Source organism: Phalacrocorax aristotelis, chromosome 4 (assembly GCF_949628215.1).
Source record: "Phalacrocorax aristotelis chromosome 4, bGulAri2.1, whole genome shotgun sequence".
Lineage (NCBI taxonomy): Eukaryota > Metazoa > Chordata > Aves > Suliformes > Phalacrocoracidae > Phalacrocorax > Phalacrocorax aristotelis.
In genome coordinates, this window is record NC_134279.1 from 67,560,728 (window position 1) to 67,585,575 (window position 24,848).

Below are 24,848 nucleotides of genomic sequence, written 5' to 3' on the forward strand. Positions count from 1 at the left end.
CTAATTACACAGCTATGTACAACAAACAATAGGCTGTAGAAAGGAAGCAGAATGAATATGCCACAACGTACCCTGGACCCTCAGAACTTACAACCCAAGGCAAAGCAGAACCAAAGGGGAGGAAAAAAAAAAAAAAAAAAAAAAGGAAAAGAATAAAAAGCAGATCCATGTTTTTACACGTCATTGATATTAACTGCAGACATTCCAAAAGCTACTTTAAAAACTCAGTCAATGGCACTACTTCCTTATACATTATAAAAAAATCACAGTAATTACTGTTAAAAAACCACAAAACCTCGAGTTACTGAAATATCTCACTAAGTAGCTGCTTTAAACAAATTATGGTGTATTATAAATTCACTAACCATATAGATTAGCAAATAGAATCCATTATGAATTAGTATTCATGATAAGAAAATATCAATGAACCATTTGATTTTAAACAACTGCAAAAGATAATTATAGTGTTGTTTGGATTTTTCCATTCTGTGACGTGAAAACATGAACTGAAAATAGGATGAACTCTTTTTTAAGAGAGCAAGTCTCTGTATCTCCAGCAGGTGGAACTGTTTAGATTTATACTGCTGATAGAAAAAACTTTGGTTGTACTTTAAGGATGTCACGTTCATAGTGAACACAAGCAACTTCTACATGAAAGAAAAAATAACCACCTTTCACAACTTGTTTACTTACACAGATTTTAATTGAGCAACACTAATTAAGAGTCATCTGTGCTGTGATGACTGATAAACGATAAAATCAACAACTATGGGATTTGGAAGAAAAATTCAAAGAATGTGCTTAAGTAATAAACCAAGTAATAATCTTAAAAGAAAAAAAGTAATTTCCAAGCTAGGTAACATTCCTGAAAGTAAATAGCATATGACGATATCCAGCAACAGCAAACAGAAATATAGGAGAAGTAAAATAAGGAAAATTGCTGTTAAAAAATCCATTGCACAGTATTTGCAGGGCCTATGCACTGACTCAAAGTGAGCATCACCTATAGAACCAATAGTAGTGTTACTACCTCTGATGCTTGTCTGCTGTTTGGAAGTCATTCAGTCTGGCACCACCTAGGGTTATGATCAGCTCATCAGGTCACAGCCTGATGCATTATATCATGCTAAATCTTATTTACATACTGTCACATTACTTCTGCCAAAACCAGACTTTTTATTAAAGAATATTTTATGCACTTTGTGTTATCAATACCCTGTCTGTATAGACAGAGGTGTACATAGTGATTAGAAGTTTATATATTATACTAAACACAAAATCGCATCGGTTGGTCATATCAATATACTTTGCAAAAAAAGATCAGAGAGTTTTACATTAATTATTTTGATTTAGAATAAATAAAATAAAATAAATTCTATTGTAGAAAAATAAAATAGCTCCCTTACCCAAGGCTCGGAATCTCCTCTTCATTGACAAGGTCAGAGAGAAGGAAATGGTGTTTTGCTATAAGGAAACGGTTTATTACTGATTCTCGAACCTGTGAATGGGGAGGGAGAAAAGACAAAAATACATTTCTAATCCAAACCCACGCCAAATACTTGCATTCTGTCTATTAAACACAAGCAAAATGTCAAAATATACATTCTTTATTTTTTCCCAGTTTTAAAACAGTCATGGTCCAAGGAAAATTTTTTTTTACACCAGATACTTCTTCAGAACATCATATGAGTACAATGATTCTCTAGAAACATCCTGGCTAGCCGGATATAAGAACATATGAAAGCATGCAATCAGAAAATGAAGTCTTATCTGCTTACAACTATTCGCCAGAAACAATCACAACAATAAATGACATTAAGAGACATCTCTTTTCTGCGTCTAAATGAAGTTGCAAAAAAGGCTGTAAAGAAATCTATATGGTATTAGTTATGGGGTAAAAAAGTAACACTTCAGACTGTAGAGCAATCAATGAAGCCTGTATTACAAATACTATGATTTCAAATAAATGTTTAAAATCCCTAGTTCCTTTCATTTCTGTGCTGAGGTCATAGACTGAAGCACAGAAATTAAAGTCTTCCCTCTCCTCCCAACAAGTACATGAAAGCAGACTGACAGATTATTACCTTTGTCCTTTTTTCCTACCACCAAAACTAGTAATGCGTTTATATACCATGTTATTGCAAGATCAGTTGCAGAAGAGCAATAGCAAACAATTTTCTATAAGACATCTCCCTTTGTTTTTTAAGTTATTCTTATTATATCTGTGTGATAGGAGTATAATGAACACATTTCAGAGTGAACTTTCAGTTCCGACGTGAGCAATCTAATCTTCAAGCACATCTGACAATTTATAAGTGGAAAATATCCAAATATTATTTTTATAAAGGCTACTTGTACTTAATCTAAAAGAGTGACAAATAAAGGTACTATAATGTATGTTACTCTGTACTACTATACTATTATTCAGTGTACTCCATAAACCATATATTTAAGCACACACTTATATACCATGCAAAACATATGGGGCTGACTCAAACATGACAGCAGAGTTAAAAATAATTTTTTTACATTATCATACTGAATCTGGGCTTTGGCACTTGCCTGGAAGATTTAAACACTCTTCGTTGTCTATGATTCTTTTATGAACAATTCTTTCTAACAGACAATTTGTTTTGTTCTACATCAAATCAACCTTATAATCATATTACACGTTTTGCTGGCTGGCTAGGATCTGATACACTTTTTGGTATTTCCAGTACTGGTAAGAAAGTGGTAGCCATGTTTTGCACTTACTGTTTTGCCAAAATAGTGCAAACTTCTCTTGGTTTTATGACCAATAGTTTCCTATAACTTTTTTTCCCCTAAGAATTAAAGAGAATGTCATCCTAACAGAATGAACAGGTTAGAAAAATAAATTAAATCAAGACAAGATGTTACTCTAATACCACAATGACAGTAATATGACGGAAGATAAGCCCTCTGCCTTAGGCTGTAGGACAAGACACTCTGTGTACTGCATCAAATGATTTTTAACAGCGGTTAGGGCCACTTTCATGGAGATAATTAATTTCTTATCATCACAGCTTCTAAGAAGGAAAACAGGGAGGAGAGGGAAATTAGGGAATACCTGGGACGCAACAGTACAAACTCCTGGGACACTGGAGCAAAGAAGAATTTACAGAACTCCTAGAAAAATCCAGAATGACTGATCATTTTGTATATTGCATCTTCTTCAGTAACATTAAATGAGTCATTCTCAAACCTCCACTTGTTCATTAGACCAGTTTCAGGCCTAATTTGGAATTATAAAGACATATCTGTAGGTCACGTTTAGAGATTAATCAGTTTTTAGTATTCATGGAAATGAGCCATCCAAGTGTAGAAGCAACATATGGCCTAAGGAAATATGATGGATCCATATTTTTTGCAGCTTACCTTCTGCAGATAGTTGGCAACAACTGCTCTGTGTGCATCTAGGTAATTTTTGCTGTCAATCACATCCCTCTCTTGCAGTCTCTTCTCATAGTCCTAAAGATATTCACTAAAGTTTGTGATTTGATACATTTTCAGTGCTTTATTACATACAAGAAAAATGACAAATATTTCATTAATATCAATATATGGATCACAGTAAACCAAAACAGGTGTCAAAGGTTTATAAAACTATTTTTAATGCTATGGTATACAGCAATACCATTGCTAAACTTCCATTAATAGAGACAAGAATTCCATTAAGTTACAAGATTCATGTGGTTTAAATTACTATTAATAACTTGAAGGTCTCCCTCTCTTCTTTTAAAGCCAAAGTTTGACCTGCTGCTGTAAACTGAAATTCCATTTGAACTGGAAATGGCTTCTCTTACTGCAGCTGCAATACGGAGAATCTTTTATAAACAGAAGTGAAGCAGTATTCATAGAAGATTAACTGAAATCTGAACTGTGTTTTAAACACATAACTAGTTTTCAAAGTGTCTAACACTGGAAGAGATACTGCTTGTGGGAGAATCTGTTAAGAAACAATTATTGAGCTATTTTATGTTATAGTAAGAAATAGATATTAAATAGCTTAATAAAAATCTTTGGTTATACATCGTGAGAAAGTGAAAGCTCTTTAGCAGCCAGCGCGTGAAGATTTTGCTTTGCCTGAGGTTTGATAAAAGAGTCTGTAGCCTAACTGAGGGGCTGAGATGAATACTGGTTACCACCACAAGAAAAGATTTAAGAGAAGCACTTGGTTCTTGGGGAGAAGTATGTTAATGGAATATTTCTCAGGATTGTGGTTACTATTCTGGTGGACTACAATGAAAGCTGTACTGACAAATGAAACTTTTATTCACACTTTAGGGAAGTGTCTCATAAATTAAGAAAAGGCTAGAGCTGACACTCAGCTTCCAAGCAAAACACAGAGCCTACAAGTCCAGGGGGTCTCCCAGGACACGCAGCTTAACAGCAGTCTGCAAATCAGGTTGGCTTTAGAACCACAGCTACTTATCATGTAAAAGCTACTCAGTAAAATTAATCTTCAGGTCATTTGCTACTGTTGTTACTTAAGAGAACATATTTTTCCTAACATAAAAGGTTCAGGAAGTGTATTCTGGCAACACAGTGCTTCATTATTTCCACAATAAAGTTTATCTAACTTTTCCACTGTATAATAATTATTGTTGAACAACTTCAGATTAGCAACAAACTAAAATAGGAATAGCTCTTCTGAGCCTGAAATATTAATTTTTAGGCAGAACTGGTAATGACTAAGCTAGAAGTCCGATAATGGGAGTTGAATGCCTAACTGGTACATGTATATGCATTGCTCCCTTCAAAAGTCTTTTTACTTCAGGGTGATTTAAGCACCACAAATCATTAATTAGTACTTGTTAATGGTTAGTAAACTGTTGACATTAAATAAACTCTCAGAAGAAATAGGAAAAGATCATAAACTTCTGATAAAGCAAATACTCAGATACAGACTGATTGGCCGCAACTCTAATGTTGAACCCCAGCTTGAAACTCTTCCCATTTGACCCAAGACACTTGTGTTGCTTTATTTCCCTAAGTGTATCAAGACATTCTGCTTGCCCATGAGCATGGAATGTCTTGGATTATCAAAATCCTACAGCCCATTCTGCTGGGTGCATTGGTAGAGATGACAGACCCATTTGTTCTGAGGAACACAGGAACCAAAAATATAAAGCAGAAGAACATTCCATAGCAGTACTGCATATCAGTGCTGTACACTGTAAAAATATTGGAGAGGACAAATACAACAGAATCGCTTGGGGAAACACCACAGTGGGGAAAAAGAGAAGATAATTTCATGGCCTAATGGTACTGTGTCTGGCCGGGATGGACTTAATTTTCTTCACAGCACCTGGTATGGTGCTATGTTTTGAATTTATGACTAAAATGGTGTAGATAGCACAACAGTGTTTTGACTATTGTTGAGCACTGCTTGCACAGTGTCAACACTGTATCTTTTTCCAACTCATCCCCAGCAAGTAGGCTGGGGATGCATAAGAACTGGGGAGGGAACAAAACAAGAACAGCTAACCCAAAATGACCGAAGGGTTAATTCCATGCCATGTAATGTCACAATCAGGAGTAAAACAGAAAGGAAAGGGATTTTGGGGAAGGTGGCCATTGCTTAAAGACTGGCTAGGGATCAGTCTTCATGGAGGAGGTGGCAAGTGCTTTTACATCACTTGGGGGTTTTTTGTATTTCTTTTTCCTTTCTTCTTCCTCTCTCCTTCACTTATAAAAAACTATCTCAACCCACGAGTTTTCTTGCTTTTACTCTACCTATTCTCTCCCCATCCAGAGTGTGAGGGAGAGCAGAAGTGAAGAAGCATCAGTGTGGTGCTCAGCTGCCTACCACGGTTAACCAACAGCAGGAAACTTCCATTATCAGGTTTAGGTATGACCACAGAATTTGTCATTTAGGAATAGAGCTAGGATATAGATTTAAAATATCACTACTGTCAACAAGTAGAATGCAGTTATTCCTGGTTGGGATAACCTGAGGACGTATGGGTTTGAATGGACTGAATGGGCTGCTTGCTGGGTTGAAAACAGGGTGGACAACTGAGCTCTAACAGTAAGGATCAATAGCTCAATGTCCGGTTGGCATCCTCTAACTAGCAAAGTACTCCTGGGATTGATTATAGGGCCAATTACTAAGTAGCTTACCAGTGACCTGGATGAGGAGACACAACACACTGTCAGCAGTTTAGCCAATGATACTTGATTAGAAAGAGTGGTTAATAGAATGACTGACTGAACAACGGTTCAGAGGGCTCTTAATAACTGAAGACCATGACAACTGAAGTCTCAATGAAGAAAAGGCAAAACTGTGTATTGAGGGTGGAGTAACAACATGTGCTGGCACAGACTGGAAAGCAACCGGCAGAATAACAGCCATATTGAAGAAAATCTGGTGCTTATGGTTTAATGACAACAAACAACATGTTCTTTTGGCAAAGGGCAAACCACAGGCTACATTAGGAGTAGCATGGCCTACAGACAAAGAGAAATTACTAGCTCCTCCAATGTGGAACTTGTGTGGGCATACCTGAAATACTGAATGCCAGTTCAAGAAGCATGTGGAGAAACTGGATGGGGTCCACTCTGACTGTCTACTAAGACAGTCAGACGCCTGTAGTACATGATCTACAAGAAGAGGTCAGAATCTTAGAATAATGACAGTTGAAGAGACTTCTGGCGATCATCTGATCCAAAACCTCAATCAAACCAGGAACAATCCAATCAGGATGCTCAGGGCCTTTGCCAACTGAATTTTCAGTATCTCTAGGGATGGCAATTCTACAAACTGGCTGGCCAACGTGTTCTAGAATACATTCTTTGTGTAAAATGTTTCCATGATATCTAACTGGAATTTCTCTTGGAGTAACCTGTGTCTACCATCATCCTGCTTCTAAGATGAGTCTTGCTCTGTCTTCTCTGCACTGTCTCACCAGGTACATGAAGGAAGAAGTAAGATACTCCCTTAGCCTTGCCCGCTTAGGCCAAAACAAACTTAGTCCTTTCAGCCTTTCCTTGTACATCATGTGCTCCAGCCCTGTAGATATCCTGGTAGCTCTGTGCTAGACTTGCACCAGTATTTCAGTGTCTTTCTTGCACTGGACATGGTGTTCAACTCGAATAATCCGGTGAGGAAGAGATTAATGAGCAATCCAGTGTCTGCCCACATCTATTTGAGGGGTAGTTACAAAGAGGAGAGTGCCAAACTCATCTCTGTAGTTCCTGACAACATAACAAGGGAAAACAGCCATTAAAGACAACTTGGAAGGCTCAGGTTGCGCATGGTTTGTTTTGTTTGGTTTGGGTTTTTTTTGTAATAATCACTGGTAGGATAGTGCAGCACTGGAACAGGTTATCCAGAAAGGCTATGGATTTGCCTATTTAGAGGTTTTCAAGACCTGGCTAGACAGATACCCAGCTGACCTCATCTAGTGCTGGCAACAGTCCCACCAGTTCAGTGCAAAGCAGGATTAGATGACCTCCAGACAATATTTTCCAAACAGTATTTCCACGATTCTATGAATTTTCAGACTTCTTTGCCAAATAGCTAGTAAACAATTAGGAAAAATACTGCTTTAAACTTAGTTTTGAAGATCATGCCATATAAAATGAACTTGGAATGGGTGATCATGAGTTTATCTAATTTACCCTTAATGAAAATAAAATCCAATGAAACAATTCTTAAACTATGGTTTTCAATTTGGAGTGATAATCTGAAATGAACAAAGTCCATAAAATCAACTGGATCAGAAATGTATAGCAAAGATGCGGCAGATCTTTAAATAAAAGATACAAAACTAATCTAAAATTTAACATGGAAAATATTTATTGTAAAGAGCCAGACATGACTGAATTAATAAATACCTTTAAAAAAACCCCCATATAATCCAAAAGAAATGGAAGAAAGGAATTTTTCAGAAATTTATGTAAGAAGAAGTAGGGATAAAGCAGCAGCTGCCAGAATCTGAAATTACTCTGAGCCTGCTAAGGAACGAACCCACTAAAATGCTCCTTAGCCGCATGAATTGCTAAAGAACAAAAGAATGCGTGACTTAATACTAATAATGGAGTTGAGATTAAAAATAATTGAAGCATGACCCAAATAAAAAATGCACACATTGCGTTTCAGTAATTAACAGACAGGCAAGGATGGGTAAGCTAATTGGAACAATGTACTCAAACAGAAATAACTGCCACATAGGCTGCAGTAAAACATAAGAAGGTTTTAATTCTTGTTGGAGTCATTGCTTCCAGCAGTCTCCACAGAAAGGACTCAAAAGATAAGCCTAAGCCAGAATTATGTTTGCATTACCTTTCTGTATTTGAAATCACCTTTAAAAAAAAAAACAAGCTCTTATCTTTTTTTTTTTTTGAAAAAGAAGTATTTTAGAACATTTGTATCTACAGGAGTTGCTGTATTTTATTTTTCTTCTTCCACAGTATAGCTGTGGAAATATTGCTTTGGAAGGAAGTAATCTTAGTTAGACTGAAATAACACCAGAAAACACTGAAGTAATAAAATTATAATTTTGTACACATCAGCATAGCTGTATATTCTTTAAGGGACCAATTAATTTAACTGCAAGTTGAATATTATTAGCATCAAAACTGGAAAGAAATATTTCAGATAACATTCTACCTGGAAAATTTTCTCACTGATTTCTCGCTCATGTAAAGGGACTTGTTTGTAGTTTCGGAACTCTGCCACCTCTCCATTTCTGAGCTGCAAAAGTCGGAATCTCTTTGATCTATTAAATTCCTCATCAGAAACAAAATTAAATTCTTGCTGCAACTGTTCCAATCTGAAGAAATCAGGAGCATGTCTCTCTCCATTTGTGGCAACCTAAATTAGTCAAAAAATTAACAACCTTTACATACAAAGTGACAAAAGTTTATAAAATAACTTTTGTAAGTCTTACATACATATTGCAAGGATGCTCATTTTAAGCAAAAGCAGTCGAAATGGATCAGACTGAAACACTAAGTGTTTTAAAGTAGGTTTTTGTTGAGCAAAGTATATATGACAATACATTTAAGAATACAATAAAATTCTATTTCCTTGTAACATAAACAAAACATTCTAGAGTAGGAAAACTATAACATAGCAGAGAAGCCTAGAAAACTGGACTGTAAAGACATTTATACAACTTCAGCTATGTAAATAGCTCAATTTGATGCTTAGAGAAAGTCCCAACTTTTACAACACACTAGATCTCTGTGTGCAATTGTCACTAATAAGCAACCTGCTATTTAATACCATACAAGTACATTGGGAATACCTCTGCACTTTAAGGAAACAACAAACTCAAAATCCATATTTTTTTCTATTTATAAGTTAATCAGTTTGTGTATTCCCTCATATCTATTTTTCTCCACTAGAATACTACTAAATCATACTCATTAATAAATCATCAACCCACTACTAAATGGATTAATAAGAAGCAAGATGTCTATTAAAAATATGATTTAACACTGACATGAGTATGTCCATCACAAATTCAAATGCTGCTACAACGCCTGGCATGCATGAAGATTGCCTGAGAAGGTACTGGTGACTAGGTGTTTCACAGCTCCATTAGCCCTACAGCTCTGAAAAAGCCACCTACCATGATCAGCTGCATCAGAGCTGCATTGTTTGGGTCATTTGGATCAAGTTTTGCTTCCACTGCCCACTTAGCTAGTTTCTTCATGTCAGTTAGTCCTGATGTGCCAATGGATGCAATAGCATCAATATTTTTTAAAGCACTAAAAAGACAGAATTAACAGAACTTACACCTAAAACACATATGACTCAGCTATATTGCTAAAGAACTAAAAAACTTACATACTTTTCATACTAAAAAGTATTTAAAACAATCTTAGAAAATAAAGAAAAAGCTCCCCACAACCTTAGTAGTAAATCGCCCTACACAATTCTTAGTTTTAGCTATGCAATGAAGGGAATGATGAACTGCAAAGGAAAGTAAGGGAGAAATATGAAGGAACTGATGGAAGGGAACTTTTATACAATAAAAGTGCTTATTGATATGTTTATGATACACCTACACTATTCCTTGTTGCTGATTACTAGGAAGTAAGATGATAAATTGCCTCACAGCATGGAAGTTAACACAAAAGTTTTGACAATCCATACTGAAAATAACTTCTTAGATGTACAGTCCTTGCTTGCGCTGTCTTAAATCCTGTCTTTGACCTGTCTCCTGGATGGCTCTCTCAGACCTGCATTGTAGCCTTGGTCTCCACCACCTTCCCTGCTGTTTCTGGATAGACCCTTGCGAACTGATTGATCCCCTCGCTGTGGCTGGGACTGCTGCCAGCACTCTGCTCTGCCTGTCACATTCAGCTCCTGTAGGACTGCAAGGTGGCTGGAGAGGGCACTGCCTGTGCTGGGACACCCTTGCAGCCTTCTCCCTTGTGGTGCAGCCCTGCTTTTAGTCCTCCCTGACACTACAAGTCCCGGCTCCACTCCTTATCCTTTGGATGCTCTGGTTCACTTTCTTGTATTCACAGTAGGCAAGGAAGTATGGTAGGTAGTCTGGAGGCCATTTGCACACTGACTCGCTGGCCAGGTTTCTGGCATCTTCTCATAAAAGCCACCCCTGAAGCCCCACTGCTACCAAAACCTTGCCGTGTAAACCCAATACACCAGGACATGCAGGTTATGAGCCAAATAGCACAGAATGTGGATGTTGCCCCTTCTCTTGTTAGGGGTGCTAATTTGAGTCTCTGTTCCCTATTTATCTGATTATTTTCAAGAAAGCTTTAAGAACATATGGATCTTGCTTGTGCTTAGTTAGAATCAGCCAACTATCCAGCAGTTACTGGAGCAGCATATAAAGCAGTTAACATCAAGGTTATATCTTTAGGCACCAGCCCTGAACAGATGCACACTGAATCACAATTTTGCTAAAAAGCTAATGGCAGCAAAAACTAGCTTTAGGCATGAAAATCTTCTCTCTGACTTTCACAATAGACAATGGACTCACAGGGCGATGCTCATATCTAGAAGGTGATTCAAAGAAGAGTGTTTTACAGCTAACTTCCTTCTGAAAATTCCCATTTTTCCATTTACTACAGTGATTGGTCTCCTGAGTCTAAAGTAAGCCTCTGGGAATGCATCCTTATGTTTTAATCTCATGATATTCTAGTCTCATTGAAGTCAGCAAGTTATTCATATGCTGATCAGCAAATCAGCGGCTGCAGCTTGGGTCAAAAATAGTAACAGGGTGATTTGGATGCCAATGTCTAGCCTCTAAATAAATAAAAATCTGACAGAATCTAATCAGCTGGAAGAGGTACAGTGCTAATGAGTATGAGAAAGCTCTTAATGCTTTACAGTGAAGTTATCTGAGGACATTACAAAAGCAGACTTTATGTATCATCTTACATAAAAGCAACAAGTTGGACAAATAATCTACAATATCCAACTTGGAGCCACAGGGAAAATTAGATTGTTTTGAATGGAATAATATATACTCATTTCTGCAGGTCAACAGGCTTCTGATGGAGAAAAATCATGGAAGAGTATTATCTTGGAATGATCTGACATGTGAGAATTTTTCACTGATTAATTCATTAACAGTGTCAAGCCCCCATACTAACTTACACTGCTTTCTTAGCCTAATTTTTATCATTAATTACAGAAATGGCATTTAAAGCATGTGTCCCAATATCCTCCCCAAATCCATGTTGGATAACAAAGAGCTGGAGCTTCTGTTCTTAGCAAAATGATTACAGGAAAGTTCCTTGCCAATATATAAATCTTCTATTAGAAAATCACAAAAGTGAATTAATCAGCTTAACGTTTGCTATATTATTTATAGATAATGTTAAAGATAAAATTTCTAACTAAAATCTATTTACCAGAAATGTGTACCCTGAGATATCTTCAGGGCGTTACAGAGCAAGGTAAAATATCTAAAGTTAAGCAAAAAGATCATGAAAATTCTTGATTATGAAAGTCTCTTCTTTTAAAATACTAGTATAATCAGTTTCCCATGAATCACTGAAAATTCCTATCACATTACCTTGGAATGCCTGTGTTTTGCTGGGATACTGGAGGAATTAAGGGGACTCCTTTTTCTCCAACTGCCCAAGAGACACTGTTGGATACTTTCCCAGAGGTCATTAAAGTAATTTTGTTGCTACCATCAGCTTCAAATGAAAAGGACACACCTATCAAAGGAGAAAAAATCCAAAGTAGTATATTTATTCATTCAAACACAATGTCTAAATATTTTTAAAAATACTTCCTGAAAATAAGCAGTCAAATAACCTGTGCCTTTATTTAAATGGGGCGATGTGAAAGAACTTGGTTCTGCTGCATGCTGTGGGCAAAGGCTCTGCTCTTAGAAAGGAGTGAAAGATTCCAATCCACCTACAGAAATGCTTTCCATTTGGGTTGGAAGGAAAGGCTATGCCTTGAAAGCTATGCCAAAGGTGCTTTTTTTTTTTCCCCCCTTCACAGATGCACACTTTAATATTTCTGGTATTTTTCAGATTCAGTATACTGTTATTAATGAAACAGAAATTCAGAGTCAAAAGAATTATGCACGACTGAAAAGTCAGTCCTAAAGCTTTGTGATACACAATTGTATATACATTCATCATGTTCAATGACATTGACACACATATTTGTTGTAATGATTTTTTACCACATTTCTTTCCTCCCAGCTTTTTATCTATTCTTCTGCTGTAGCTTGATCTGTATTTCATATATGGCAAATTTATGCAAGTCAGTCATTCGTAATGCTGTTCAAACTTCTTATATAAACTTGAAAGTTCTATATAGTTCTATGTATTATTCTTGTCTCCCCTTTTCCTCTCTCCCCCTTATTTTATCTTTCTAAAGTCTTAGGGATAAAATGCATTGCAGGATGTCAATAAAGCAAATAGGAAGACAAAAAATTACTCTGTGTATACACTTACACAGCCAGTTCTTCACTAGTTTAAAACATTAAAATCACTGGAGCTACACTGATTAATAGCATCTGCTTGCTCTGCAGTGTCAGAGGCCTGATTACTTAAATACTGAAAAAAACCCCACCAAACACCTTCTACAGCTAGTAGAGCTCCACTAATACTACCAGCCAAATAATGAACACGTACCTTTTTATTATATACAGCTTAAAACTAGTAAGAGACAAAAATTCCAGAGCAAACTTTAGGAATAAGAATCGTGACTATTTTATAAGATTCAGTTACAGAAGCTGTAAATGCTCTTAATAGATTTTACTCTAACAGTTATGCCAGCCTGTTACTGCTGCATGGTTTCAGCAAAATGAGAAACATTGAACTGAAAAAGACTGAGAGTCCCTACCACTCCCAACTCCTTCATGGTCCAACATCACACGCTGATTGCTGCTGAACTCTATTTCTTCCATAGGAGCACTGCCTGTCAGAATTGTAGTCTCAGGAACAGGTATGAACACTTCAGCCAACAAGGTGGTACTGCTCATACCCGTTGTTTCGTATATCTAGAAAAAACCACGGTGACAGACATAATAAAAAATTTACACGTGTTCATGAGAAGCTGAAAATATATTGTAAAGTATTTGGACAAAAGGTGTTACTACAACTTAAGCATGAAATAATTCAAGGTATTCATTTACTTTGTAAAATATCCAATTAGCAGACATTTCAGCTACCAGCAGCTAACTTGGCCTGAATTCTTCTTAAAAATATATCCTCCTCACCTTTCTAATGCACCTGAGAATAGTACAACAAATTCTAGGCTTTAAAGAGCATTGTTGTACAATATTCAGCTGATTGTGACAGTCATTGGTATCAGGTGAAGATGCCAGAGGGATTCTGCCTCACTAACGCTCCCTTACCACAAAAGGCAGGGTAAGGCACACAGTCCCTGTTCTGGCAGTACTGCAGGCTGCTTTCCTCTTTCCTGGCCAGTTGCAGGCTCAGAGTGACGTGAGTGATTTCTCCATTCATATGTTTTTATTCCAAGAAGCTGGTATTCCTTTTCCCTTTCAGTTTGCGCACTACATAAATGGAGCCGGCAAGGGATACACACCTTCCCCTGAACTACCAGTGAAAAGCTATCTAACAAGGAAAGTCATCCCAACAGGAGAAGTCGGATCCTGACCATGTCCCTCCTAAAAATACATTGTATTGGCTTTGAAAATTACTCTTGTGACTCATTCATTAATATATACTTGGAATGGGGGTGGTGGTGGTTTGATTGTTGATCAAGTCAAGTGCAGTTATGGACACTACTAGCAGCAAAGTTTTTTCTTATCCCCCTCCAGCAAACATTAGGACAACAATGTTTTACAAACACTATTTTGGAAAGTTTATCTGCAACATAGATCACTTCTAAAATTTAAGAGACTGCTCCAGTGAAGTATTTAATCACATGTCCCAATTATTTAATTTCCCCCCACAGCCCATAGTCATGCTGTATGTAACGCATATATATGAAAAACATAGATATATTTATGTAAAGCACAAGCATCAAAAACGTAGCAGCAAAGTTGAAAGTCTGTGACTGGAGAAGCACGGAAGGGGTATAAGACTGATGATTTATGAAGGGTCTTTCACAGGTTTTTCAGTCTTTACAACACTACCATAGAGCAAAATACAAGCAGTAGAGGAGTAATTAAGTTTCATATTGTCTTTTTAAAAGTTACTATGATAAATCATTATCTACCTGTAGTTTCAAACTCTCTGGCCAATTGAATATTTGTAAATTGAAGATCTGTCCAAAGTGGACTCTGAAATCTGAACTTATTGGTCGGGTAACAGTCCTTGATACTTCTTTGGAGTTGAAAAGGACTTCTATAAATGCTGAACGTTTTTTTACATCTTCTCGTCGCAAAACTTCTGCCCTGTAAATATGTCAAACAAGCTGTCATATAATTTTTGATAACATTTTTATTCTTTGGCTGTATTTAATGAGAATCTAATTCAAATGTCACTACAAAGGAGTTACTTTAAAACTATTCTTTAACAGTTGTTTTATCGTTGCATGAATACAAAATGATTTAAAAATGAACAAGTCAAATTTTAGATCCCCTAAAGCCACCTCCGTATAAAAGGAGTTATTTAGGAAAACACCATTCCCTTCTACTCCCTTCCTCCAAAGCGCAACAGATTATATCAAATTGAGTTAAGATTTTGGAGTTTTTAGTCACTGCAAGTAGAACAGCCAAGCAATATTCCTTGATGAGGCTATTTCCTGAAGAACTACAAAGCAAAGCAGTTTTTAAATTACTAAAATATGCCAGATGTTTGTTAAACTGCGTGTGTAAATGTGGAAAGTAACACAAACAAGTAAATTTATTTATTTTATCCACAGTGAAATCTCTGGTTTACTACATGGTATCTTTATTTTCCCTTTGTTGGCTATAGCACAGACCTGGTGTAAAGGACTATCTGGTGACAGCGGTACCACTAGGAATGACCTAGACTCTATGCTGAAAACAACTTCTTTATATATACACATCACTGTTCTATGCAGATGCTAAGGAACATCATAAGGTTTAAAGGGAATGTGTACACATGCATTCTCCAAGCCCAGTATATACAAGGTTACATGTGACTTGAAAAAGAATTAAGTTATCTCAGCTTCAGAAGCAGGAGTTTTATCACCAGGCTAAAGAGAACGGTGAGCACATGCCTCTGAAGTGGTACAAAAAAATCAATTAATAAAATACAGCACAAAATCAAGAACAAAGTAATTTGCAGGCCAATATTTATCTTACCGAGGACATAGCTCAGTTGGAGTTATGCTTCCTGACAGGACCAGTTCAGGAATTAGAACAGGCTCTCCAGGTTTCCTTCTGCAACTCTCAGCTTTTTCTCTAACCTGCTGCTCTATTTCCAGGCTATTGGCCATTTTAGGTGGGATGGGTTTTACACGTTCCTCACTAAGATCACAGTCTTCTACTGAGTCTTCTTCATTAATATCTTTCTTCTTCTTTTTCTTCTTGGACTTCTGCATATAAAAATAATAAAGTTCTTCCTAAATCTGTTTCAATCACTGCAGTTTTTTTTCAGTTGATTCACAAGTGATAAACATGTATGAGAAATGACTGTATAATTTTAAAATCACCGCACATAAAAATAAGATGTATTTCATTCTATAGGACTACTTCAGATTAAGAATTCAGCAATACATTCCATTCACGTGCTTCAAAAACTTAATATGCTTCAAACAAAACAATTATTTAACCTTCCCAACCAACTTACAAAATAAACATTGCTTGAACATTCTGGCTAGCAGCTGAATTCTCATTTAGCCTGAGTTACCATGTGCATTCTGTTAGGATTGAAGGAAGGTTACTCAATCAGTAGACACAGTTCCTTGAGATGTATTGCCCGCATACACGCTGACAAAGTGAATGCACATGTGCCACAAACTTTGGAGCACAAGCTTTTTAGCTTAGCAGTATCCTTAGCATGAGCAGAATGATCCCCTCCCTTTCTCTGTGCCAAAAAGAATAAACAAACAGAACACCACATGCCTTTCAGCATCTCCTAAACTGCAGAACTCCAGTGTTCATGTGCATGTTCAGTTTTAAACAACTACACGCAAGTTCTTACTTCCACAGACATAGAGATTACTTAGAAGTACAGCTTGCTTGGAAGCACCAGACACTTCCTGACTCCAGACACCACAAGCAAAAGAGGAGGAGGTAAGGAAAGCAAACAGTATCTCCTCACTAACTGAAGTATTAAGCCAAACAACTTGTTCACATATTTTTATTAATATTCCTTCTTGCTTGCTCTAATTTTATGTTCCCATTTTTGTTCTTGTATCTCCTTTTACATTTATCTAGCCTCTTCTACCTTTAGTGTCTCCTTGGATTCATGTGATCTGTGCTAGTAAGGCATCAACAGCAGTGATTAAACAACAAAGTCCTTTGAGTAAAATAAAATCACGAAAGGAAGGTCTATGTACGACATTTCACTCTAAAGGGCAAGAACCACAATCATCTCAGTCTTAAGACAGTTTGTGACCAACAAAAAAAGATGCTGAGAGCAGCCTCAGCTGAAACCACCCACTGTGGTATTTGTGGAAGCATAACTGGCTAGAGGTAGATGAACGGTTCCCATTAGGATCAATGCTAAGACTATCTGCCTTCATTTTAAGGTTTGCGTTTATTCATCTTATCCTACAGGTGAACTGACATGATATTAATAATTCATGTGCCCACTATGTTCTGATAACAGGACTTCCCAATACCAGCAGATCAGCTTCCCCACAAAGATCGTAAGTGCCTTCCATAGATGCTGCTACATGAAAAAACTTTCCATATAAGTATCAGCAGATGCACTAGATTCTTGAAAACTGTATTTGAAGCACTTCCTTAAACCTTATTTTGCTTTGGTATCCAAAACCCCACAGTGTTCAAACTGGGTAGTAATTACATTCAACTATAACCATCATTAGCCTGGGGTATCCAGTACCTTGCCAAGTTCTATGAAACAAGTCTGGTTTTGATAGCACTGCCACAGGCTATTTCAAAGATCATCCTGTTGCAGTGTGTTGTTCTAGCTCCTGTATTTGTCAATATCCCCTTGAAGCACAATTGAGACCTTAACTACAGTACAGATTAATCAGTACAATAAAGCTTTTCAGAGGTAAAAGGCTAAAATATTACTTAAATTTTTCAAATCTGGAACATTCCTGAATGTAAATTTACATGAGATGACATGCACTGCTTGTTCATTAGAAACACCCCATAATTGTTTTGCTTCACCACTCACACACACACACAAAATTCCTCCATGTTTTTTCCTTGCAAGAGGACATGAATTTAATGGGAATGCTGCAAAACTACTAAATTTAAAGAAAGAGCTGCTGAAGTGCTGAAAATCAATCACAGGAAGATAATGCTCCACAAAAACCTAGCACATTTATATTTTTTAATTAACAATTAATTTACTAACAAATTCTAAGTAGACAGAATGTATCCAAGTACATTATAAAATTTACACGTAACTGCCCTGGAACAGATTTTTTTTCTATGCATTGGAAGGACAAATTTTGAACACATTTAGTAATGATTTATTTTTTGTGAAGCTGAATGAGTTAAACAAACCTGTGTCTTCTTCCAGGATTTCCACTCTTGTAGCTCAGTTTTATACTCCTCCATTTTCTTTTCATATTCTTCCATACATTCTTCTAGCAATTCATTTATCTCAGCCTGAATTTCTGCTTCATATGCTTTTTCATCTGATCTCTGATCAACCTCTTCCCTTCAAAACAATAGTTATCAACATGTTGCATAAATTAAGGGCTACAATTAAGTCTATAATATATAATATAATAGGTCTACTTCTCCATGAATTGATTTCATTATATCAAAAGTGTGTTCTATTTAAAAATACTAGCATAGATAGTCTAAGATAGTTAGATAGTTGATAGCAGATAGTTACCATCCAGAATGAATATAATTACTTTTTCTTTACTCATTAGCCTTTAGAACTTCCTTTCCGTTACTTCTTATTTTAACCTTCCTTCCTCCCCAAACTCAAAAAGAATAGAGGCAGGCTCAACCAGTGCTAGATACTGCTCGAATTCTTACTTTTGCACCCTATGTTTCAGAATTGTAAGTTCCCAAATTGACTAATATTATTAAAACTCCACTGTTGGCAAATGAAGTACAAAAGTGTTATCAAAACATACTTCCTCAAATAAAGTTTCATGGGTGTGTTAGTAAACTTCTGAAAGTCACGGAGGGATTTAATTTGTTTCCAAACTTTTATAATGGTCTTAAGCAACATTCTGTCTTTTTCTTGTTCAGCATCACGAAGTCTTCTGGTTTGCCTAGAAATATATACATATATGCACAAAATCAATTAGAATTGTATAACTCAGTGGAACAATAGAGTGAAAACTTGCGATATCAAAATCCAAGTGATGTGGGTTTCAATCTGATTGATGGCGGTAATGGTTTAAATCCAAGGAGCATAAAACCCAGACATGAAGATGGCAGGATTTGATTTTCTTCTGTAGTCTAGTCTCTTGCATTTTGGACAATCTGACTTCAATTACAGTCCATTCTCTAGAGATCTCAAAGTTTTCTGAAATGCTTATTACAGCTGTATATCATTAAAAACATTTTAAAAGTCAATTCATGTAAACAAGAGCCCAGGAAACCTACACTGCTGCTATGAAGTAATGCTTATTACAGTTGTACATTACAAAATATGTTTTAAACTTAACACGCTTCTTGCTCCAGTAAAAAGGACTTGCAGAGATGAAGTAATGCAGTAATGTATGAAGTAACAGAAGTCCTTTGACAGCCCTACAAGATTCTTAACACAAACAAAATTAACAGGGCTTTTTTTTGCCTCAGAATTGGTATTTCACATTTCCACCTTCTAATCTGTTTGTAAAAGAGCTATTCATTAGCACTTTTAATGACCAACACACACTTGCAATGTAAATGTCTATGCAGCACAAGCAGAGACTGTTTCCAGTACTATCTTGGTAGCTAAACATGTCTAATAAAAATAATGTGATTAAAAAAAATAAAAATAGAAGATTTAAACTAGCACATCACTAATTGCAATATTCAGAGAATATAGACGACAGGGAGGCTGAGTTAGAGCTGAGAGAAGAAATACATCATGCATTATTTACAAGCATAAACAGATTTAGTAAAAACAATAAACAAAGATGAAATACAGACTTTCCAGAAGCAACATGAGTAACTTCTCCACTCCATTAGCTAGCAGTTTGAGTTTTACTTATCCATGCAGGTTAACAACCTTTTCTTCTTTGTCTAGAAGACGAAGCTTAAAGACATGAGGAACACGCAGGTCAATAATTACACTTATCTAATGTATTTGATTTGGAAGCAGGACCTTTCAGTAGAGAATCACCTCTGCTAAAATACATCAGCCAGAAGAGCCTGAAACCTGCAGTCCACAGCATACGTTGGCTTCCTCCTCAGCAATTGAGGACAGTAGGGCTGAAATTGCTAATTTGCGAAAGTTTTCTGCATTCAGATGACATTTCTTCCTCAAACCGATGAAAAACTACAGCTCTGATCTTCAGACAGCAAACAGTACACATCATTTATGTTACTGGAGGGTGAAGGAAACAATTAGGTTCTTTTTCATGCTACACTCTCTTCACTTCTGTAATTTCTCATGACTGTATTATACTGACCATCAGGGACATGCAATGTTAAAAGAGAGACAAGGCAGGTCAGATGTTTTTACCAACATACGTGGTCCAAGTTAGTATTAGATATCATGGCAGTAAAAATTCCTCAGCCCATCTGAGCCTCATATGCGTAACAGCTTCCAACAACAGAGCTGTAGCCAGAAATAATTACAGATATGAAAAGCCCTAAAATAATCCCAGCCAAGCTCATCTCACATTACTTACACAACACTGATGTCACTGATTTCAGCTGAGTTTCTTCTGATTCATATTAGTGTAACACTACACTCAAGACCTAGAAACACACTTAAGATACCCAGAAGGAATATTCTATCTAATTAGAATTAACCACGAAGCAAGCCTCAGGGGTTGGTGCCAAAATCCAAGAATCTCCTTTGCATGGTGAACCTTCTCATCACTGTTCTCACGCTTTCCCTGGTGAGAGAATCCTGTCTCCAAGGTACTGTATGGTAACTGCACACTTCCTGCTCCTAGTCCTCTAACAGATATGTTAAGAAGAACTAATAAAAACAACTCATTTTTCAATGGAAGGAAGACTTTGTCCTTCAGTATAAAATAACACATTATAGACTTGCACAGATACCAATGTCTTACAAGAAAGTGTACTTCAAGGTTGAAAATCTGAAGAAGCAATTGCCAAACTGAAAGCAACGAGCGGATGTGTACGTGTAAGCCGATGTAGGTTTCAAGGCAGAAAGTAGAATTGTTATTAAAGAAATTATTTTTTTAATATTGTGTTTTCACGTGACCCATTAAATCAGTCGGAACTTGTTTATATAAATTAATACATTATTGCCTACTTTCAGACTGTGAAAAACTTTCAGATTTGTATTAAGTATCTACTAGTTAAAAGGCTGCTCAGCATAGATATAGCAAACAACTTAATTTTTATCATACTGGTTATACTTACAGCTCACCATTTTCCATCTGCCAAAAATAATACTAACTTTCACTGCCAAGCCAAAAACTGTAACATATTTTTACTACCAGTTACTGTCCAAGAACAATAACTGTGATCTTGTAAAACAAAATTCTACCATTTTATGTAGATTAACCCATTGGCAAAAACATGGCCAAAATACCTAAGAATGGGAAGTGAATCAAGAACACTTGCGTAAAGAGGAAGAACATGGAAAAAAACTACAGCTTTTGTCTGTTCAAAAGATTATGTCACTTGCATTGTTAAGAGTGCTTCATGCATCCAGCTGATGTCTATTGAAACCTTAATTAAATTTTAACTCTGCAAAACACACCAGTGAATAGTTACTAAGTAATAAATAAAAGGTAATCAAATCGGACCACTTTTGAATCAAGATTTCAGTCTAAGCTGTATTTTCCTCATAATATTTTTTACTCAGCTTATCAGTAAGAACTCCTAAGCCCTAAAAATTCTTCTAGAGATATTTACAGCAGAGTTTAAAAGTCCAACATGAATCACATTCTGTATCAGCATGGAATGAAAAAACAGAATACAGTTTTAAAAAGCAGTGATTTAATTAATCCATACCTACCTGATCTCAATTTTGTATTCAGGTATGCTCTGTTGTGTCACAGGACTAGGAACACCAGCACCACCACCGTCTATACTACATTGCACAGCATTCCTCAAAGCATGCAGCTTAAACGAACAAACGAACAATTAACACATGGTTTGACATTTGTGAAGCATACTCTGTAATGCACCTTGACATGAAAGAGCTAGTTACTACATAACAGAAAACACTGAACTGTCTTGATTCTGTATCTACAGGGTTTTGCCATGTCTGTAAGGTGCTGATTCTTCAAGATGAAATTCTGGTTAGGATCCCTAGATGTATGGGGGAGATTTACTGACTCTGATCACTGTGGCAGATCTAAACAAGGGGACAGGGTACAAGACTGATCTAGGAATTATTCTGAAAGCTCATCAATCAAAGAGGTAGGGGGGGCAAAAAAAAGTGTCTGCCAAAAAGACAGCTTCTATAAAAGTTTTTTTGGGAACCACGAAGGGCCACTAAAGGTAAATCAAGAAACAACAACAAAAAAATGAGTGGATTGTGGATTTGATGAGTGCCTTACAGAAGCTGGGCACTTTGCAACAAAGCATAACATATTGCACGTAACAACTGGAAGAGAAGGTCTAAGGACAAGACAGAACTGTGAACAATGGTACAGATCAAATGTACTTTTGAAGCCATACTCTTGAGACAAGAGGCCACACCTTCAACTAAGATTTGAAGATAGGCATCAAATGATTACATGGAAAATTACACCTAGTTTAGGAGAATTCAAAAACATGCATGGCTGTGAAGACAAGAGAATGTGAAGGAGCAGCTAGCAGAAGAGAGAAAAATAAGGAACAGCAGTTAAGTTAGGAACTAAAATTTTAGTTATTATGTTGCTGTAAATCTCCTTATGGATAATACTGAATGTGAAACCGGAATGGCTAATGGCACTGCAGGAGACGAATGCAACTACATCCAAAGCAGAAGCAATGAAATTACAAATCAGGGAGCCAAGGCTGTTTTAAACAAATCTATCAAACTGGAGAGACAATATAAATGGAGAGCAGAAAGCATACAGCTGAAAACAAATATGGGCAACCACAAAATGAAACTCCCTTGTATAACAAAAAGTCGTTGAAAGAAATTTTGAAACAAAGAATAACTGAACACATGGAAAGCTGCTAGTATTATCTGGGGCACAGGGAGCATGTTTTATAAAAGGAGACAGAAAGTGCAGTTTCTTTAGCCTGGGAAAATGAGGACTGAAAGGTGATATATTTTAAGATACAAAGAGCAAGCATCAAAAGCTGATAAGAAGTCCACCGGGACACTGCAGGGAGGGAGGGGGAAAAGGGGAGACGAGTTGTTTAGGCTTAAGAACAACATGGCTGCAACAATCTGGTCATTAAATAACGACCAGTAGAGATGACAGGTTTTTAAACTGCCTGTCAGTAGCAGAATGGTGGCTGAAATACCTAATTGTTAAAATCTGTTTATGGAAAATATATGACATGTTTGCCTACAATACTGGCAAAGTATTGTGGAAACACTCAGGAAATGCCTTCCACACATCGGTTCCTATAATGCAGGCATGGAGAACCCAAATGTCCTATTTTGCTGTTTCATGGAAAACTAAAGCCTATCCTTCAAAAAGTAATGACAGACTGAAGTATACCGAAGAATTATTTTGAGACACTCTATGAAATATTTGTCCAGCATTAGAACTATAACCTAATCCTTTACGCCAAAATTCAGAAGGACCTGTACAAGCACCTACTGGCCCTATTATTACAGTAATATAAAAATGACCTTGCATACAATGATTATTCTTCCCTTATAATAGCCCTTTAAGGTAGAGAATCATCACTTCCTTTCATGTATGGAAATCTGAATTTATATGTACTTAATAATCAAACTGATTTTTAACAGACCAGCCCTACTACACAGATCTATGTCTTACCACAATATTTACCTCACGTTTCTAAAAAATTGTCACCCTTTCAGATTTCAAACGCATTTTGAAGTGCTTTAGAAATATTGTTGTGCACCCTGATGATATTAGAATTGTACTAACAATGCCTAATGTTCAGGTACAAATTGACATCAGAGAAAACCACTAACAGTACTTCCAATGCACAGATGGAGGAAGAGTGATGGTACGCGGAGGGTAAGCAGCCCAGCCAAGGTCAGCCAGCAAGTCAGTAACAGAGCCAGGAACAGAAGAGTCTATATTTGCCCTAGAGTTCTGGCAGGTCACAAGAGTGACATAGTAAATGTGACAACAGTGTGCATTTAAAACACAGCATCTGTCACAGATAAATACCTTAGAATGGGTCATCAACTTTTGCAGAATTTGGTGAAATTAAATGGCTTCCTTTTAATCAACAACTGAAACTAAACTTCACTAACTTCACTCCACCCTTGAATACTGTCTTTTGCTGTCTGCCTGTCAGAGCTGCTGTACTCAATGCTGTGAAGTCTTACCTGTCATTCACTGGAAAATATTTTGGATACTCTAAGGAATGCTATAAAAATGTTATTCTATTCTAACAATTATATTCATTTACCTCAGAACCTGCACAGAGTTCATTTTAAATAAAAGGTCAAAGAAACTAATAATCTTAAAAATGCAGTTCTGCACTGAACACACAACAACCTACGTGAAATACTTAGGTTTTTACCTTCTGACAAAATGCCATTCATTGCATACAATTAGAACTTCATCACTCTGCTCTGAAGAAACAAATTCAGCTTTTACCTTAAATTGTCACATCATTATCTCAAGAAGCTATGACAACAGAACAGAAATACCTTGTCTGTGAGAAGTTTGGTAAGATTCTTCTGTTTTCTTGCCAAATACTGATCATACAACTGAGCCAATTTAGCTGCTAACACATGCTCACGGCTAAAACAGGGATGATGAGTGAATATCAGTCCAGAAATATCAATATCCAATTGAAATGGCCCCTGAAAATCTCCCGGTCCAACAAGATACTGATTGGCGGCTGTCATTTTTATTGCCTGAAAAAAAAAGAGTAAAATGGATTTACAAGCCCCAACAAAACTATCTTACAAAAGATTCTGTGATAGAAAATGACCCATTTAGATGTAGGCAGTGCTAACTACTGCGTCTGCAAACCGCAAAGGCTTCTGCGGTAACCTCTTTGGTTTATTGACAAGCGGGTGGCACAAAACCACCATGCGCATTCTAC

The 24,848-nt window shown here is 36.6% G+C and overlaps 1 protein-coding gene across 3 annotated transcripts in view; it reads right to left on the reverse strand.

Annotated features, from left to right (window-relative positions):
* Positions 1-24,848, reverse strand: part of LOC142056642 (complement C1q tumor necrosis factor-related protein 7) — a 125,843-nt gene that overhangs the window by 22,617 nt on the left and 78,378 nt on the right. For all 3 annotated transcript variants that reach the window (XM_075091840.1, XM_075091839.1, XM_075091841.1), the window contains exons 10-21: positions 24,448-24,657; positions 21,664-21,770; positions 18,644-18,784; positions 18,057-18,213; positions 15,714-15,946; positions 14,660-14,837; positions 13,316-13,472; positions 12,024-12,171; positions 9,603-9,741; positions 8,636-8,839; positions 3,397-3,489; positions 1,407-1,498 (exon numbers count right to left, since the gene is read on the reverse strand). In XM_075091840.1, coding sequence (XP_074947941.1) covers positions 1,407-1,498; positions 3,397-3,489; positions 8,636-8,839; positions 9,603-9,741; positions 12,024-12,171; positions 13,316-13,472; positions 14,660-14,837; positions 15,714-15,946; positions 18,057-18,213; positions 18,644-18,784; positions 21,664-21,770; positions 24,448-24,657 — 1,859 coding nt within the window. The remainder of the gene's footprint in view (positions 1-1,406; positions 1,499-3,396; positions 3,490-8,635; positions 8,840-9,602; positions 9,742-12,023; positions 12,172-13,315; positions 13,473-14,659; positions 14,838-15,713; positions 15,947-18,056; positions 18,214-18,643; positions 18,785-21,663; positions 21,771-24,447; positions 24,658-24,848) is intronic.